Raw genomic sequence first — 15,314 nt, 5'->3', positions numbered from 1 at the left:
TATTATACTATCTATCCTACAATTGACTTGGTTCTAATTTAGAGGGAAAATTACCTTACTCGTTTTTTTTTTAAATTTATTTGATATAGTTTCATTTCAATAAAAAGCTTATTTTAAAACTCAAAACATGTTTCGTTCCGTTTAAATAAATATATTGTATTTTTTTAAGTTAATTAGTAATTAAATTAAAATTGAACTTAAAATAACTAAAAAAAAATATAATAGTATTTTTTTCTTTTTACTCACCCTTGCTTCCCGCAGAGGCGCCCTTTTCTTGCGCACGTCACAGCAGAAGCTGTTTAACCAATCAGAAGTCTGTATCGCAGGTGGGCGGTGCTTCCGCGTAGTTTCGACACGCTGCGTCTGAGAACAGGAACCGGCCGGTTTGGGCTTATCGCAGAGGGATAGAGAGGCGGCTGTCAGGTTTGGTGGTACATTGCAGCACTTTAGTGGGGAGTGGTGGTGAGGTTTGTCTTCGCCCTGCTTAGAGTAGTCAATTAGAAGAATTTGCGCTCGAGCGTAACTTCGTTGGTGTTATTTATTTGGACTTCGGCGGGGAGAGAAAAACAATTGGTGGAGGATAGTTAAAGGTGCGTTAGAGGGAGAGCTCAGCAGAGCCTCAATACACAACATTACACACAATACACAATTTTCATCAATGCGCTCTTTTAAAAAAAATGTTTTTGAAAACGTGTTGTCAGCTAATCTGTCAGAAGTCCTGCGGAAAGTCGAAGTAGGCCCCCTTTTCAATATAAAAGCCATAGTAGGAAGACGAAATGTATTTTAAACACAAAAATCAGCACATCTGGTCTTTGGCACGATTAAAAAAACTGTTGGTGTAATTAGATTGTTGGGTTACAGTATCTTGTTTTTGGCGTTTTTATTATGCATAAAATCCACAACTTTGCATGATTTGCATGAAGTGATTCAAGTAAAATCAGTACATTCGACTGGAAAGGATGTGTGCTAGCTCCATGTAGATGAAATTACATTATTTATTATCTTCATTGCAGACCTTAGATTTTAGTCTGAAAGCTCAGTAGTACAGATGTTCCACAAGGATCCCTCCTCGGTCCTCTTTACTTCTTCTTCTTTCTTTTTTTTTTTTTTAATGTTATTTAGCATATCAAACAGTGTTATATCTCTGTCTTTATAACTTATTTTATATGTCTCTGGCTCTTGACTTAATTTGGACATTGCACATTTGGAGCCTGCTTTTGATGTATTTTAATTTTCTTTCATCTTAAATAAGTGCTTATTATTTTCTGATCATCAAAGCAGCCTGCTTGGAAGCCCTGGATAGACAGTAAATGAATCTTAACACACATGCGGAACACATAGAAATTGGAGATTTAAAGTAATTGTGTGTGCGGAAATATTCCTGAGAATGAGATCACGGCACAGTCTACAGTTGTTTGTTTCCTATTAATTTTATGCACGCTTCTCCCTCCTACCTGATGGTGCTTCATTCTCTTTATCACCCTGTGCTGTATTTCATCATCTCAACATCTTATGTTGAAAAAAATGCAAACAGTGATTTAAGGGTTTTATTTCTAAGGACAGCCAGTCTTTTCTTTGCTTACACTTAAGTGCAGAATGCCAGCTCACAGGGATTTCCAGCGCTAGTTGTGTCTCTTATGTACACTGTGAAACTGTTTTTGGACACTGTGCTCAAAACAAGGGCAAACAGTCTTTACTTTTGACGTACTCGCTCACACTCTTCACAGTCTCGTGAAGGACATGCAGCAGTGTCTCATGCACTGGGTCTATCCTAATTTGTAGCAAGCTGATCTTTGGTCAGTTAATGAGTGGCCTTGTGTATCGGGTGGGGGCAAATAGGACACACGGTGTTGGTCAGGCAAACTTTATCTATTCTGTGTGCGCACTGTCCCCTCATTCAGACAGCAGAGCTGCGCTCCCTCACCATCTCTCCATCCCTGCTCCTGGAAGGCCAGTGTGAGTGACTCCTCTTTCTCCCTCTAATCAGGGGGAGACATTTCAGTGGACGGCAACGAGAGGAGGAAGCACAGAAAGTTTGGTGTATTGCAAAAACGTCTTGAGAAGCGACCCTCGAGGAGAAACATGGAACTTTTAGTGGTGAGTACTAGATCTCCGTTTTGTTACATCAGGAGCTCCATCCTTATCAGTGCGTACATCCTTAATAGGTAACTTGAGGTCAGGGCGTCCTGTCTGACTGATAACTGACTGATAAATACTGATTAACTAATCGACGGTCTCAGAGTCTGACAGTGGTTAAGGTGAAGAAGAGCTGCTGAGTCATTAAGCTGAGGGAGCAAACTCTGTTGTTACATCACGGGGTGACCGTGGCTCAGGGGGTTGGGAAGCGGAACCCTTCTGTAACCGGAAGGTCGCCGGTTCGATCCCCGGGCTCTCTGTCCTGGTCGTTGGGCCTTGGGCAAGACACTTTACCCTACCGCCTACTGGTGTTGGCCAGAGGGGCCGATGGCGCGATATGGCAGCCTCGCCTCTGTCAGTCTGCCCCAGGGCAGCTGTGGCTACAACTGTAGCTGCCTCCACCAGAATGAATAGTGGCATTGTAAAGCACTTTGGGTGCAAAAGCGCTATATAAATCCAATCCATTATTATTATTATCACATGTGAATGGTACTGTGAGGCTGGGCGTTATAGGAGAAAAGACTGTTAGAATATTGAAGTGGTATTAAATTATTTATTTATTATAGTCAGTGGCGATTACATCTTAGTAGTTTGTTGTTGTAAGTGTGCATTAAAGAGACAGAAATATGCTCTGTAGGCATAGTCATGACAGGACCTGAAGTAGAAATGCAAATGAAATTTGCCCCCCTCCCCTCACAAATCTACCCCAACCCTCAGGTGCACCCGGCCATCAAAGCCTTCATGTGTGGCTCCCTCAGTGGAACCTGCTCCACGCTGCTGTTCCAGCCTCTCGACCTGGTCAAGACCCGTCTGCAGACTCTGCAGACCGGCGTGCAGCCTGGGTGAGTGTGCATGCACAGTTGTCAGTGTTGCATGCTTTCCTGTCTCATAAGATCCAAAAGCTGATTTTATTTATTTATTGACTGGGTGAACTCAAAAAGCATGACATTGATTGACATTTATAGGCCGCACACATAGCAGCAGCGTTGACTGTTTTTGGCTTTCGGTCATCTTATCTGATGCCTGTATTGTTTCTTCAGTTCGGGCAGAGTGGGGATGGTGTCGGTGCTCCTCAGTGTGGTGCGGACAGAGAGGCTTCTGGGACTCTGGAAAGGAGTTTCACCGGTTAGAGCTTCTGTATACTCGAGTCTACCTCGTGTACAGATTTAGTTTATTCCTCCTGTGTGAGCCACAATGCATCTGACAGTCTCTCTCCTCCGTCTGCTCCTTTAGTCCTTCATCCGGACCATCCCAGGAGTTGGGATCTACTTCAGCACCTACTACTCTCTGAAGCAGCACTTCTTACAGGACAGATGCCCAGGGGCCGCGGAGGCTGTGCTGCTGGGGGGCGGAGCCCGGACGGTGGCGGGGGTAGTGATGCTGCCGGTTACTGTCGTCAAGACACGTTTTGAAGTAAGCAGTGTCCAGAGGGGGTGTACTATGAAGCGAGGTTAATTGGTTAGTGAGGTATGTCGAACTTCAAGTCGGAGATTTCAGTGTCACCTGGTGGCTCTCTAGGTTGCCATGGAAACCTGGTGCTGAACACATAATCTGTCTGGAGCAGGTTATATTCAGTTTAGGTATAAAATTGTCTCGTGGCTCTGTGTATTCACTGATTAGTTTCCCATGCTTAAAGTGATTTATGGATTTCCTGCTGAGTCAGCGCGTACTAACTATAGAACTATAGATACAGCAGTGTAGATTTTCTGCTGCATATTTCTCAGTTGCTTTATTCACAGCACCAGTGTTGCCTTTTTGGTGTGTGTGTTTTATAGCCTGTTCTTTATAGACCTCAATCATGTGTAACTCTGATAATGACTCTGACTGAAGTAGGCGGTGCTCAGTCGTTTCATTGTATGTGGAAGAAGGGTGAAAAAGGTGTGTCAGATACCCTCTCTTCACATGAGCCAAACCCCAGAGCTTCTGCGTGTACTTACATAAAGTAATTCATGAATATAAGATTTTTTGAAGAGCCTAAAATAAATAGAATATGTTTCTATAATACTGTGTTTAAAAAATAGATAAAATTTGGTATAATTTCAATTGATTATTCTTCTGAAGTGAAAGAAGTTCTTTAAAACAAAAATGCATCTGTGCAGCTTGTATGTGAAGAAAAAATATATGTAGATAAATGTTTACTTCATTGATATTATTGTTTGACCTGTGCAGCGTGCTTTCACTTTAGCGGTGCGTTCATATTGTGCTGTTTTATGCATGAACTGAACCAGACGTCTTTGTGTTTCAGTGTGGCAGGTACAGTTACAGGAGTGTGATAGGGGCTCTGCGCAGCGTGTGCCAAACTGAAGGTCCTGCGGCTCTGTTCTCCGGCCTCATGGCCACTCTCCTCAGAGACGTTCCTTTCTCCGGCATCTACGTCATGTTCTACAGCCAGACCAAAGCCTCACTCCCTAAAGGTAAGTATGGACTCAGAGAGACATTTAGTAGCTTAAGAACGAGAAATATTCGCGTTTGGAATTCTTCTTGGTGTTCATTTAAATACGCATGCTGGCCTATCTTCCTTTTAGAGATCAGCACGTCTCCTGCGGCTCCTGTGGCTAACTTCAGCTGCGGGGTTCTGGCTGGCGTGTTGGCCTCCCTCATCACTCAGCCTGCTGATGTGGTCAAAACACATGTCCAAGTGAATCCACAACTCAAGACAGCAGAGGCCATCAGATACATCTATATGGTAGCTGTCTCAATCTTCCTTCTTGCTCTGCTGTGTTTTTAAAATTGCGTTCCATATATCGTGTTGAATAAGCTGGTTTTAATCAGCTGCATGCCTCGCTTTGTTCTCACTCTCTAAGGAATATGGACTCCAGGGCTTCTTCAGAGGGGCCGTTCCTCGGTCTCTGAGGAGGACCATGATGGCGGCCATGGCGTGGACCGTTTACGAACAAATGATGGCGCGCATCGGGCTGAAGTCCTGAAAATGATCAATGTAGAAAAGGTTGTAAAAGGAAGAAGAGATATAGATGGAGTTGCAGTGAATGAGCGCACAGGAAGGAACTGGAACTACTGCAGTGCTCGTTAGCGTGTAAGAAGCTTTCAGTGACCGATGTCACTCAGAGTCTAAGAGACATGTGGGAGGTCTCCTGTACATTTAGTGTCTCACTGGGTGTGTCTGAAGGTCAGAATGTGCAATATAACTTTAAAAAGACTTTCAAGATGATACAAAAATGCTCTGATATTTTTCTACTGCACTACTAATTACACAAACTTTGGTGATTTTGCTCCAACTATTTGGACCATGTTTGAGAAATCCCTTCAGAGTTTTGCGTGTGCTCCTGGGGGGCTTTTTGTGACAAATGGTTTCTTCCTTCTTGTTGTAAATTCACTTCCACACATTTAGGAGTCTTCACAATCTGCAGGTTAAACTTGGCAGATCAAATGCTTTTGAGTGCTGATTAACTGGGAAATGTTCACTACACACTAGCCTGGCTGTTGTAGGGCTACAAATAAGATTTGGACTGTATGCAGAAACAATGTCTGTGTCTCTCCAAAGTGCTCTAAAACTCTTTGAATGGCAGGGAAAACCCTGGTCTGAGTGGGATTTCCAATGCCTCAGATGTTTGCATGCTGTGTGCAATGACTCAGCCCATGACTACTACAGGCAGTGAGCCAGATTAAGCCCAGACTTATGCACTTTAACCTCAGCATATGTTCAAAATCTAGAGAGCTTCTTAAAGACAAGATTGTGAGTCTCCATGTGTAACAGTGTTATTTATGTTCTGATACTTTATTTAAGTGTGTGCTCACTTGACATGTGCATTTGCCAAAAAATCATCTGCCTTAAAATGTCTTTGCAGTTTTTTGATATTTGCTAAAAGTGGTTTTTCATGCAGACGGTTTCACTTTTTAAACATGTCAAACAAAATAAAGTTATTGGAAAAATTCATCTTGGTGTTAATTTTATTAGGAGAAAATGACCAAAAGTCACTGCCTGAAATTTAAGCTCGCGTTCAGTACTGATTACTCTGTTATGTGCACCTAAGCTAGTACCAGGCTGGACCCCTTTTGCCTTTATAACAGCATTAATTCTGCAACAGGTTGCAGAAAACCTACCTCAGAGATGTTGCTCCATGATGAAGTGACTGAAAGCCATTTGAGTGCAGTGAACTTGCTGTCATGTTCATGAAATGTTGAAGTGTGTGGCATGGTATGTATTATCCCTTTGGGAAGCAGAAGACTGGTACACTGTGGTTATAAAGAGATAGACATGGTCAGTAACAACAGGCTGTGGCATTAAAATGATGCACAGTTGGTACTAAGGGGCCATGAAAATAGCCTTCATATCACAAGACAGAATGGATCCATGCTTTCATGCTTTTCACACCAAATTCTGACCCTACCATCAGACTGCACAGAAGAAACAGACAAATCAGACACTTATATTGCTTATTTTGGTGAGCCCAGACAAATTGTGCCCTGTTGCTGCCATTTGATTGGCTGATTAGATATTTTTGTGTTAACAAGCAGTGCCTGATAAAAGGACTGGTGAGTGTACATATTTTTCTTAATTTAGTGCTCAGATCAGCTTGACAAAAATAAGAGCACTATTAACACAAAAAACACGCCCCTGACATGCATGACTGTGTGCTCTTTCCTTTCATTAACTGAGGTGTATAAAAGAATAATCAGCTGTGAGAGTAAAACTATAAAAAAATAGGAGTGTTTTTAAATGATTACAAAGCTGTTGCTCAGAATATTGTCATGCACTGCAGGAACATGAGGGCTGTTAGAGATAAGCGCTGTACCAGTGCACAGGGAGGGGTGGCACGGAATGAAATAGGACGGTACAAAGAGTGTAGCACTGTCAGTCTAAAGTAAGAAGGCTATTTAGGCTGAAATAAACAACTGAATTAATGAATTTAGAAAACTGTTGGGTTTGTAGATCAGCATCTATAAATGATATACAGAACACACTTAACAGACCTGATTTATGACTTTTCCACTCATATTTAGGAGTGATCAATCATGTTTGAAATACTTCATCATATTAAAAATCATTTTAACAAGCTGCATACTTCAGTCATGTACAAGCTGAGAGTCGGCGACTTGTAGTGTTTTGTTGACTTTATGTCACAATTATGTCCAATTATGCTGTTTGTTAAAGTTATGTATTATTTGGTGCTCTCAAGTTACACGGCACTGTTTTCAGAGTCTGTTTTTGTTTTGTGCCTTTTTTCTACAGCCATGACAATTGGCTTTTGTTTTGGTAGGGGGTTGTGAAAATATTTTATTGCATGTGTGTTGGACTGCTTTGGTTATGAAGTTATTTAAAAAAGGAAATCCAATGATTGTGAGGGGTGTTGACATCCCACCTTTTTTACCCAGTCATTTAGGTCACATTCCCAGAAAACAGCTCCAAAACATCTCAGGCATCTGGCCCATGTCCATCACCTCTAATGCCCTTGAAATGTACCCAAACCCCATTTTTCGGTGAGCCCATTAGTCCCACAGAAAACTAATCAGCTGTCTGTTCTGTCTGTGTATTGCCTCGGTAATCTATTGAAACTTAATTTCAAATATAGGACCATTTCAAAGAGGGAACAACTGCAGAGCTCTCTACACACACGATACGTTTCACTAAAACAATTTCACAATCGTGTACATATTATGATCCCTTTGCCTGGAACACTTTATCTCTGGCAAATATGTTAGGAACACAGGTCAGTCTTTCACCGAGAAGTCAGCGTCTCAGCATTGTCTTAATATGGTCTTTCCATCTCCATTGTCTTAATATGGGATACCCATCCGACCCGTGAGCCCACCTCTGGTTACCTCTGCTCCTACCTTTGAAGCACATGGAATTAAAACTCCACCTAGTGGCGAAAATGCGGAAGTTTTCACCTCCTCCCCGCCTTCGGTTTAACCAGCCAATCACACGCTTGGAAATTTGGTATAAAAATAACGTCATTTCCTTCAAGCGTCCTCTTTTCACCGTGTGGTCAGATTTCCATACGGCGTTGTTTCGTGGTGAGTTTAAACCGGCCTATTTAGTCATTTTAAATCGAAAGAAATTGTCAAAATTCGTAAAGTCATGACCGAGGACGAAGAAAATATACCGTGGGGTAGACAGGCGCAGACTACCGTGCCCTAATTTTCTTAATTTTCAACGCATTCATGATGCTAACTTTTGTAGCTAACATGCTAGCTGCTGACACGCGCTCTTCCTCCGTTTCTCGTGCGCCTTGCCTCCATCCAATGAACAGCGGCAGTGACGAGATTTCATATGATCGTAATTGATATCTGAAGACGATGGCAACCATACACATGAGTTATGACTTTTTTACACTTCAAGCGGCCTTTTGCATCCAAGATACCTCAACTTAATCCCCGCTTCGCTGCTTAGCTTCCTTTAAGTAAGATACGAGCTTCTGCGCCTTTACCCCTCGTAGTTAGGTTTTTCTCGACCTTCCTAACGAGATCTGCATATCATTTGCGCTCCCTAAATGGTTGATGGTTTAATCAGGAGGCTAAATTGACTTGACACATGCCCGTTTGTGGGATGAACATGTCTCCGTTGTGGCCTGCTGCAAGTGCACACACTAAGGGAGCATCTTCACTTTGCTAACAGCTACTGTTCTTGTGCTCAGCAATGAGTTTTTGCTGTTTTGTGTCTGATTAGAAATGCACTGATGTAAATTTAATTTTTTGGATGCTTGTTGTCTGGTCGTGGGTGTACTATTTTGTCTCTTTTGCAGCTTGTAGTTTTTCTAAGTCTACTTTTTTCCCGCAGCTCTCCCACTAACTCGTAACGCAGGGAAAGCGGTCACGATGTCCGGAGGTCTGGATGTCCTTCAAATGAAGGAGGAGGATGTGCTGAAGTTCCTGGCAGCAGGAACCCACCTGGGAGGTACCAACTTGGACTTTCAGATGGAGCAGTACGTTTACAAGAGAAAAAGCGACGGTGAGTGGTGTAGCAGTCATTTGCGCTCTGATGATGAAGCTTTTTTTATTACTTTGTCCCTGCTGCGGATTTACATGCAAATGACAAAACTTGTCGTGTTTTGCTCACTAGGTGTGTACATCATTAACCTGAAGAAGACCTGGGAGAAGCTGCTGCTGGCAGCCAGGGCCATTGTTGCCATTGAGAACCCAGCTGATGTGTGTGTCATCTCTTCCAGAAACACTGGCCAGGTAAAGTTCTGGTAAAACTGACTCATTGCTGTGATGTGCACACTGTTAAAACCTGGCACTTGCGTTGGTGTTCAGGTGTCGGAAGTGTGCAAGAGTAATCAGGCCGGGATTCGCTAACACCATAAGGACAACTGTCCCATGAATGGGGTTTGATAGTAACCTGAGCCACAGTTCTTTTTTTAAAAATCTAAGTTATTATTTTTGCTGTGATCTCAAGTAAAACCTGTACTGTCTGTTTCAGAGAGCAGTGCTGAAGTTCGCCTCTGCCACTGGTGCCACTACCTTCCACGGTCGTTTCACCCCTGGTACATTCACCAATCAGATCCAGGCTGCTTTCAGGGAGCCCCGCCTCCTGATTGTGACAGATCCTCGTGCTGACCATCAGCCACTGACTGAGGCTTCATACGTAAACATCCCCACCATTGCCCTGTGCAACACTGACTCCCCGCTGAGATATGTGGACATTGCCATCCCCTGTAACAACAAGGTAAAATTCAGTTAGTTTAAAACAATGACGAATGAGTCTTTGCACACACAGCTAGAGCCCTGCTGTTTTGTCTGTGCAGTGCGTGGTGTAGAGTGTGTGCTAAATAAAAGTGCCTGATCGCCAACTTCTTTTCTCTGAACCACACCAGGGAATTGGAGTTGAGGTCTTGCCACAAACTCTTTTCTACAGCTTTATGCCTTTTTGAATGTAACAAATCGCAGTGCAGTCCCGACAGGTTTGGATTTGACCCTATTTGTCTGTTTCAGGGTCACCACTCTGTGGGTCTGATGTGGTGGATGTTGGCCCGGGAGGTCCTCAGGATGAGGGGAACCATCTCCAGGGAGCACCCATGGGAGGTCATGCCAGATTTGTACTTCTACAGGGACCCTGAAGAGGTATGACTGGCACACTCAACTTATCGAAAAGTACTGAAGTGGCTAGAAACAAGTGCATGAGGCATACATTCTGCTGATACACTCACTAATGCTTATGTGCTTGTAGATTGAGAAGGAGGAGCAGGCTGCTGCTGAGAAGGCTGGTGTTGGAAAGGAGGAGTTCCAGGGCGAATGGACCACCCCTGCACCCGAGTTTGCCCAGCCTGAGGTGGCTGACTGGTCTGAGGGCGTTGCAGTGCCATCTGTGCCCATTCAGCAGTTCCCTGCAGGTGAGATGATTTGCTGCTTTGTGTTTAACTTGTAAATGCAGTGTAAGATTTTTCATTCACTTTTTCACACTTAATGGTTTAAACTTGATTGGGATTTTATTACAGCACCTGCCCCTGTCAAGCCTGGTGAGGTCTATACTGGTGAGTTTTTATATGGATCTTCATTACCTTTGTGTATCATGTGTGCTGTTATAGTCTCTGAACTTAACACCTTTTTCCTGTTCCATTCTAGGTGAGGACTGGAGTACTCAGCCTGCCACAGAGGATTGGTCCACAGCACCCACTGCTCAGGCTTCTGACTGGGGTGGCGCTGCTTCTGACTGGTCTTAAAAGTGATGCTCATGACAACAATAAAGTGTTTTTTACACTTTGACTTTGATTTGCTGTTTCATCCGATATTTACAATGAAAAGCCCTATTAAAAGTAATGAAAAATTGCACTAAATAACCAATTAAGAAGACTCTAATGTTGATGGGTTTTCCACAAAATGAATACAGCTGTGGGAAATGCGACTTTATTGAATCATAACATCACAATACAGGTAGACTGGAAATTATTTGGGTTCTTTGTCTTACTGTGCCTCACTGCTTTTTATATTGGCTGTGATTTAAAGATCCAGTGGCCTAGGCTTAATTTAAAAAAAAAAAAAAGGCTAATCAGATTATTCATTGGTATTAATCATACCAAATCATGTTAAAAAAATAAGTGGTTTGCAAGTGTGGAATGGGTTGTACCAATTGTAGCACCTTCATGTGTGAAGTAAACATTTCCTGTTTGAGACTACACCCAGGTTTTCTGCAGCTCCACCTGCAGTGGGTCATATTCCTTCACTAGCCAGCTGGAACCTAACCTTAAGTAAAAGGGCCCCTGCAGTTATTTTCCCTGACTAGGTTGGAGTAGGATGAAATGCATTGGATTATATAACCAGAAAAACAATAAGGGGAATCTGTGGCATCATTAAAAGTTGCACCACTTATTTCTTTATATTTTGCTGGGGAAATGGGAACGGCAGTTTGCTGACATGTCCAACCATACATGGAAATGTTAATTTTCCCAAAGATGCTTTCAGTTATTAGTTATTATCGCACTGATTTGTGTTTAAGGGGTCTACTTTCTCATAAGTTTAATTTTGATTAAAAAGAACTTGATACTGTTCAGTGGGTATTATGTTACGTGTTCTATAGTTCAGGCCGCCAGATCGGGGCGGGGGGTGGCTTACTGGGCTTAAGCCCGGGTTGTTTTTTCAGAAGCCCGGGGTTTTTTGGTGTAATTTTTTTCGTAGTTAGATGCCTGGCTGAAAACTGTATAAAACAAAAACTACACACAATATTCGAAGCACATAGTGCACACTGTGGAAATTTACGACTGCGTAAATCCCCCCTAATATTGGTATGATCCGAGCTCAGACACTAAGCGAGGGGGCGGGAGGAGCTGCTGCCTGCGAGTGCACTGTTAGAGAAAAGCGGCGAGGCAGTCAGAGGAGAACTGAAGTTCGACCAGGTACCAAAGCAAATCATTCGTATTATACAAATAATGTAAATATGACGGTGAATCACGAAAGATTGATGTCAAACTGATCACTTGACCCATATTACGTTACTTGCTCTGTGAATCAACAAATGGCGAAATGAAAAGCCGAACAACAACAATGCTGTTTCTTTAGAGTCTTAGCTTACATGTGTGTTTATTTCATATTTTCAGTTGTTACCCTCCACGGCTAAATAAATCGGTTTCAGTAATGTACTGATATACAAGAATGAACATAAGGAGCTTCTTTCAAAGAAAAAACTCTGGTAGATGTTATTTTCTATATTATGCTTTGTATGTTGTTCAGTATATTTCTATGCAAAACAAGAGGAATTTCAATACACAGCAGTATATTCAGTTTAAACCAGATATTTACATACACTTTATGGAAAACACAAGAACATCTTTTTACTGTACAACATCAATTTAGAGTGAACTTGTTTTGTTTTGGATAAATAAATATTGAAATATCTTTTGAATTAGTTAAATGTCAGAATAAAGAGCGACAGAGCTGTCTCTTTTTTATCACTTTCATCAAATTTAGGAGTACATATACACTACGTTTATTGTTAGTTAATTAGAAAACTCCAGACGATTCCATTCTGAGCTGAAGAAGCTTCTGATACAGTGGGGCAAAAAAGTATTTAGTCAGCCACCGATTGTGCAAGTTCCCCCACTTAAAATGATGACAGAGGTCAGTAATTTGCACCAGAGGTACACTTCAACTGTGAGAGAGAGAATGTGAAAAAAAAAAATATCCATGAATTCACATGGTAGGATTTGTAAAGAATTTATTCGTAAATCAGGGTGGAAAATAAGTATTTGGTCAATAACAAAAATACAACTCAATACTTTGTAACATAACCTTTGTTGGCAATAACAGAGGTCAAACGTTTACTATAGGTCTTTACCAGGTTTGCACACACAGTAGCTGGTATTTTGGCCCATTCCTCCATGCAGATCTTCTCAAGAGCAGTGATGTTTTGGGGCTGTCGCCGAGCAACACGGACTTTCAACTCCCGCCACAGATTTTCTATGGGGTTGAGGTCTGGAGACTGGCTAGGCCACTCCAGGACTTTCAAATGCTTCTTACGGAGCCACTCCTTTGTTGCCCGGGCGGTGTGTTTTGGATCATTGTCATGTTGGAAGACCCAGCCTCGTTTCATCTTCAAAGTTCTCACCGATGGAAGGAGGTTTTGGCTCAAAATCTCACGATACTTGGCCCCATTCATTCTGTCCTTAACACGGATCAGTCGTCCTGTCCCCTTGGCAGAAAAACAGCCCCATAGCATGATGTTTCCACCCCCATGCTTCACAGTAGGTATGGTGTTCTTGGGATGCAACTCAGTATTCTTCTTCCTCCAAACACGACGAGTTGAGTTTATACCAAAAAGATCTACTTTGGGTTCATCTGACCACATGACATTCTCCCAATCCTCTGCTGTATCGTCCATGTGCTCTCTGGCAAACTTCAGACGGGCCTGGACATGCACTGGCTTCAGCAGCGGAACACGTCTGGCACTGCTGGATTTGATTCCCTGCCGTTGTAGTGTGTTACTGATGGTGACCTTTGTTACTTTGGTCCCAGCTCTCTGCAGGTCATTCACCAGGTCCCCCCGTGTGGTTCTGGGATCTTTGCTCACCGTTCTCATGATCATTTTGACCCCACGGGATGAGATCTTGCGTGGAGCCCCAGATCGAGGGAGATTATCAGTGGTCTTGTATGTCTTCCATTTTCTGATGATTGCTCCCACAGTTAATTTTTTCACACCAAGCTGCTTGCCTATTGTAGATTCACTCTTCCCAGTCTGGTGCAGGTCTACAATTCTTTTCCTGGTGTCCTTCGAAAGCTCTTTGGTCTTGGCCATGGTGGAGTTTGGAGTCTGACTGGTTGAGGCTGTGGACAGGTGTCTTTTATACAGATGATGAGGTCAAACAGGTGCCATTCATACAGGTAACGAGTGGGGGACAGAAAAGCTTCTTACAGAAGACGTTACAGGTCTGTGAGAGCCAGGGATTTTCCTTGTTTGAGGTGACCAAATACTTATTTTCCACCCTGATTTACGAATAAATTCTTTACAAATCCTACCATGTGAATTCATGGATTTTTTTTTCACATTCTGTCTCTCACAGTTGAAGTGTACCTCTGGTGCAAATTACTGACTTCTGTCATCATTTTAAGTGGGGGAACTTGCACAATCGGTGGCTGACTAAATACTTTTTTGCCCCACTGTAGGTTAGTAGAGTCCATGTGGGTAAATTTGTGGCACACCTGCAGATGCATATAAGGCAAAACACAGCCTGTTTCTTTGAAATGGGAAAATCAAGAGATATCAACAAAAACACCAGGAAAAGAATTGTGGAACTCCATAAGTGTGGCTTAACTTTGAATACAATTTGGTGCCATTTATAATTAAGACATACAGATAGTTTCTCTCTTTACTCTTTATATTTATCAACCTAAAAAAAAGAAACATTTAGTCTGATTTGATGTTACAATTAAAAAGTGTATCTATTTTTATCAGAAGAGTATGTAAATATCTGGTTTCAACTGTATATTTGATGATGTTGGTGTTTGGCTTGATTGTCAGCACAAAGAGGGGGAGAGAGAGGACAGGACAGAGATGGAACAAGAGCAGATTTCTGACTTTTCTGTGTAAATTTAAGCATGTAACACACTTTTGATTATACACTGCTAAAAAAAAACAGAAAACTGGAAAACCTAAAGACACAATGTAACTCCAAGTCAATCACACTTCTGTGAAATCAAGCTACAGGAGGCCATAGGAGAGCAACAACCCAGCAGCAGGACTGATACCTCCTGCAAAATGACCTCCAGCCGGCCACAAATGTGCATGTGTCTGCTCAAATGGTCAGAAACAGACTCCATGAGGGTGGCATGAAGGCCCAATGTCCACAGGTGGGGATTGTACTTACGGCCCAACACCGTGCAGGACGTTTGGCATTTGCCAGAGAACACCAAGATTGGGAACTTTGCCACTGGTGCCCTGTGCTCTTCACAGATGAATGCAGGTTCACATTGAGCACATTATGACAGACGTGACAGTGTCTGGAGACGCGATGGAGAACATTCTGCTGCCTGCAACATCCTCCAGCATGACCGGTTTGGCAGTGGGTCAGTAACGGTTTGGGGTGGCATTTCTTTGTGGGGCTGAACAGCCCTCCATGTGCTCGCCAGAGGTAGCCTGACTGCCATTAGGTACCGAGATGAGATCCTCAGACCCCTTGTGAGTCCATATGCTGGTGTAGTTGGGCCTGGGTTCCAGGCAATGCTAGACCTCATGTGGCTGGAGTGTGTCAGCAGTTCCTGCAAGACAAAGGCATTGATGCTATGGACTG

At 42.7% G+C, this 15,314-nt stretch overlaps 2 protein-coding genes and 1 non-coding gene across 4 annotated transcripts; all 3 read left to right on the top strand.

Annotated features, from left to right (window-relative positions):
• Nucleotides 1-429: 429 nt before the first annotated feature.
• LOC146520618 (mitochondrial glycine transporter A-like) lies at nucleotides 430-6,031 on the top strand. 2 transcript variants are annotated; one of them, XM_085155738.1, is made up of 8 exons: nucleotides 430-590; nucleotides 1,988-2,097; nucleotides 2,854-2,978; nucleotides 3,177-3,261; nucleotides 3,370-3,549; nucleotides 4,382-4,550; nucleotides 4,662-4,822; nucleotides 4,941-6,031. In XM_085155738.1, the coding sequence occupies exons 2-8, from the start codon at nucleotides 2,083-2,085 to the stop codon at nucleotides 5,061-5,063; spliced, it is 858 nt and encodes a 285-aa protein (XP_085011864.1). In that variant the 5' UTR covers nucleotides 430-590; nucleotides 1,988-2,082; the 3' UTR covers nucleotides 5,064-6,031. The 2 variants fall into 2 exon arrangements, with proteins under 2 accessions (XP_085011864.1, XP_085011862.1); XM_085155736.1 differs by having other exon boundaries at nucleotides 1,902-2,097.
• A 2,881-nt stretch (nucleotides 6,032-8,912) lies between these two features.
• On the top strand, nucleotides 8,913-10,800 carry rpsa (ribosomal protein SA). The gene is made up of 7 exons (XM_085155735.1): nucleotides 8,913-9,046; nucleotides 9,158-9,276; nucleotides 9,518-9,763; nucleotides 10,030-10,158; nucleotides 10,265-10,427; nucleotides 10,533-10,568; nucleotides 10,660-10,800. Exons 1-7 carry the CDS (start codon nucleotides 8,914-8,916, stop codon nucleotides 10,755-10,757), a joined length of 924 nt encoding a protein of 307 aa, XP_085011861.1. The 5' UTR covers nucleotide 8,913; the 3' UTR covers nucleotides 10,758-10,800.
• LOC146520617 (small nucleolar RNA SNORA62/SNORA6 family) lies at nucleotides 9,311-9,449 on the top strand. The gene has a single exon (XR_014873955.1). It is a non-coding gene; the product is annotated as a small nucleolar RNA SNORA62/SNORA6 family (small nucleolar RNA).
• Nucleotides 10,801-15,314: the final 4,514 nt, after the last annotated feature.

This window comes from Neolamprologus multifasciatus, chromosome 4, assembly GCF_963576455.1.
Source record: "Neolamprologus multifasciatus chromosome 4, fNeoMul1.2, whole genome shotgun sequence".
NCBI classification, from domain to species: domain Eukaryota; kingdom Metazoa; phylum Chordata; class Actinopteri; order Cichliformes; family Cichlidae; genus Neolamprologus; species Neolamprologus multifasciatus.
The sequence above is the reverse complement of the archived record's forward strand: the minus strand, read 5'-3'. Positions and strand labels throughout refer to the sequence as shown.

Excerpts from the sequence above, each read along its gene's own strand:
- LOC146520618 (XM_085155738.1), top strand. Across the intron at positions 4,551-4,661 it reads CAAAGCCTCACTCCCTAAAG|AGATCAGCACGTCTCCTGCG; the intron begins GTAAGTATGGAC and ends TCTTCCTTTTAG. Across the intron at positions 4,823-4,940 it reads CCATCAGATACATCTATATG|GAATATGGACTCCAGGGCTT; the intron begins GTAGCTGTCTCA and ends TCACTCTCTAAG.
- rpsa (XM_085155735.1), top strand. The coding sequence starts at position 8,914 with ATGTCCGGAGGTCTGGATGTCCTTCAAATGAAGGAGGAGGATGTGCTG. Across the intron at positions 9,277-9,517 it reads CTTCCAGAAACACTGGCCAG|AGAGCAGTGCTGAAGTTCGC; the intron begins GTAAAGTTCTGG and ends TGTCTGTTTCAG. Across the intron at positions 9,764-10,029 it reads CCATCCCCTGTAACAACAAG|GGTCACCACTCTGTGGGTCT; the intron begins GTAAAATTCAGT and ends TGTCTGTTTCAG.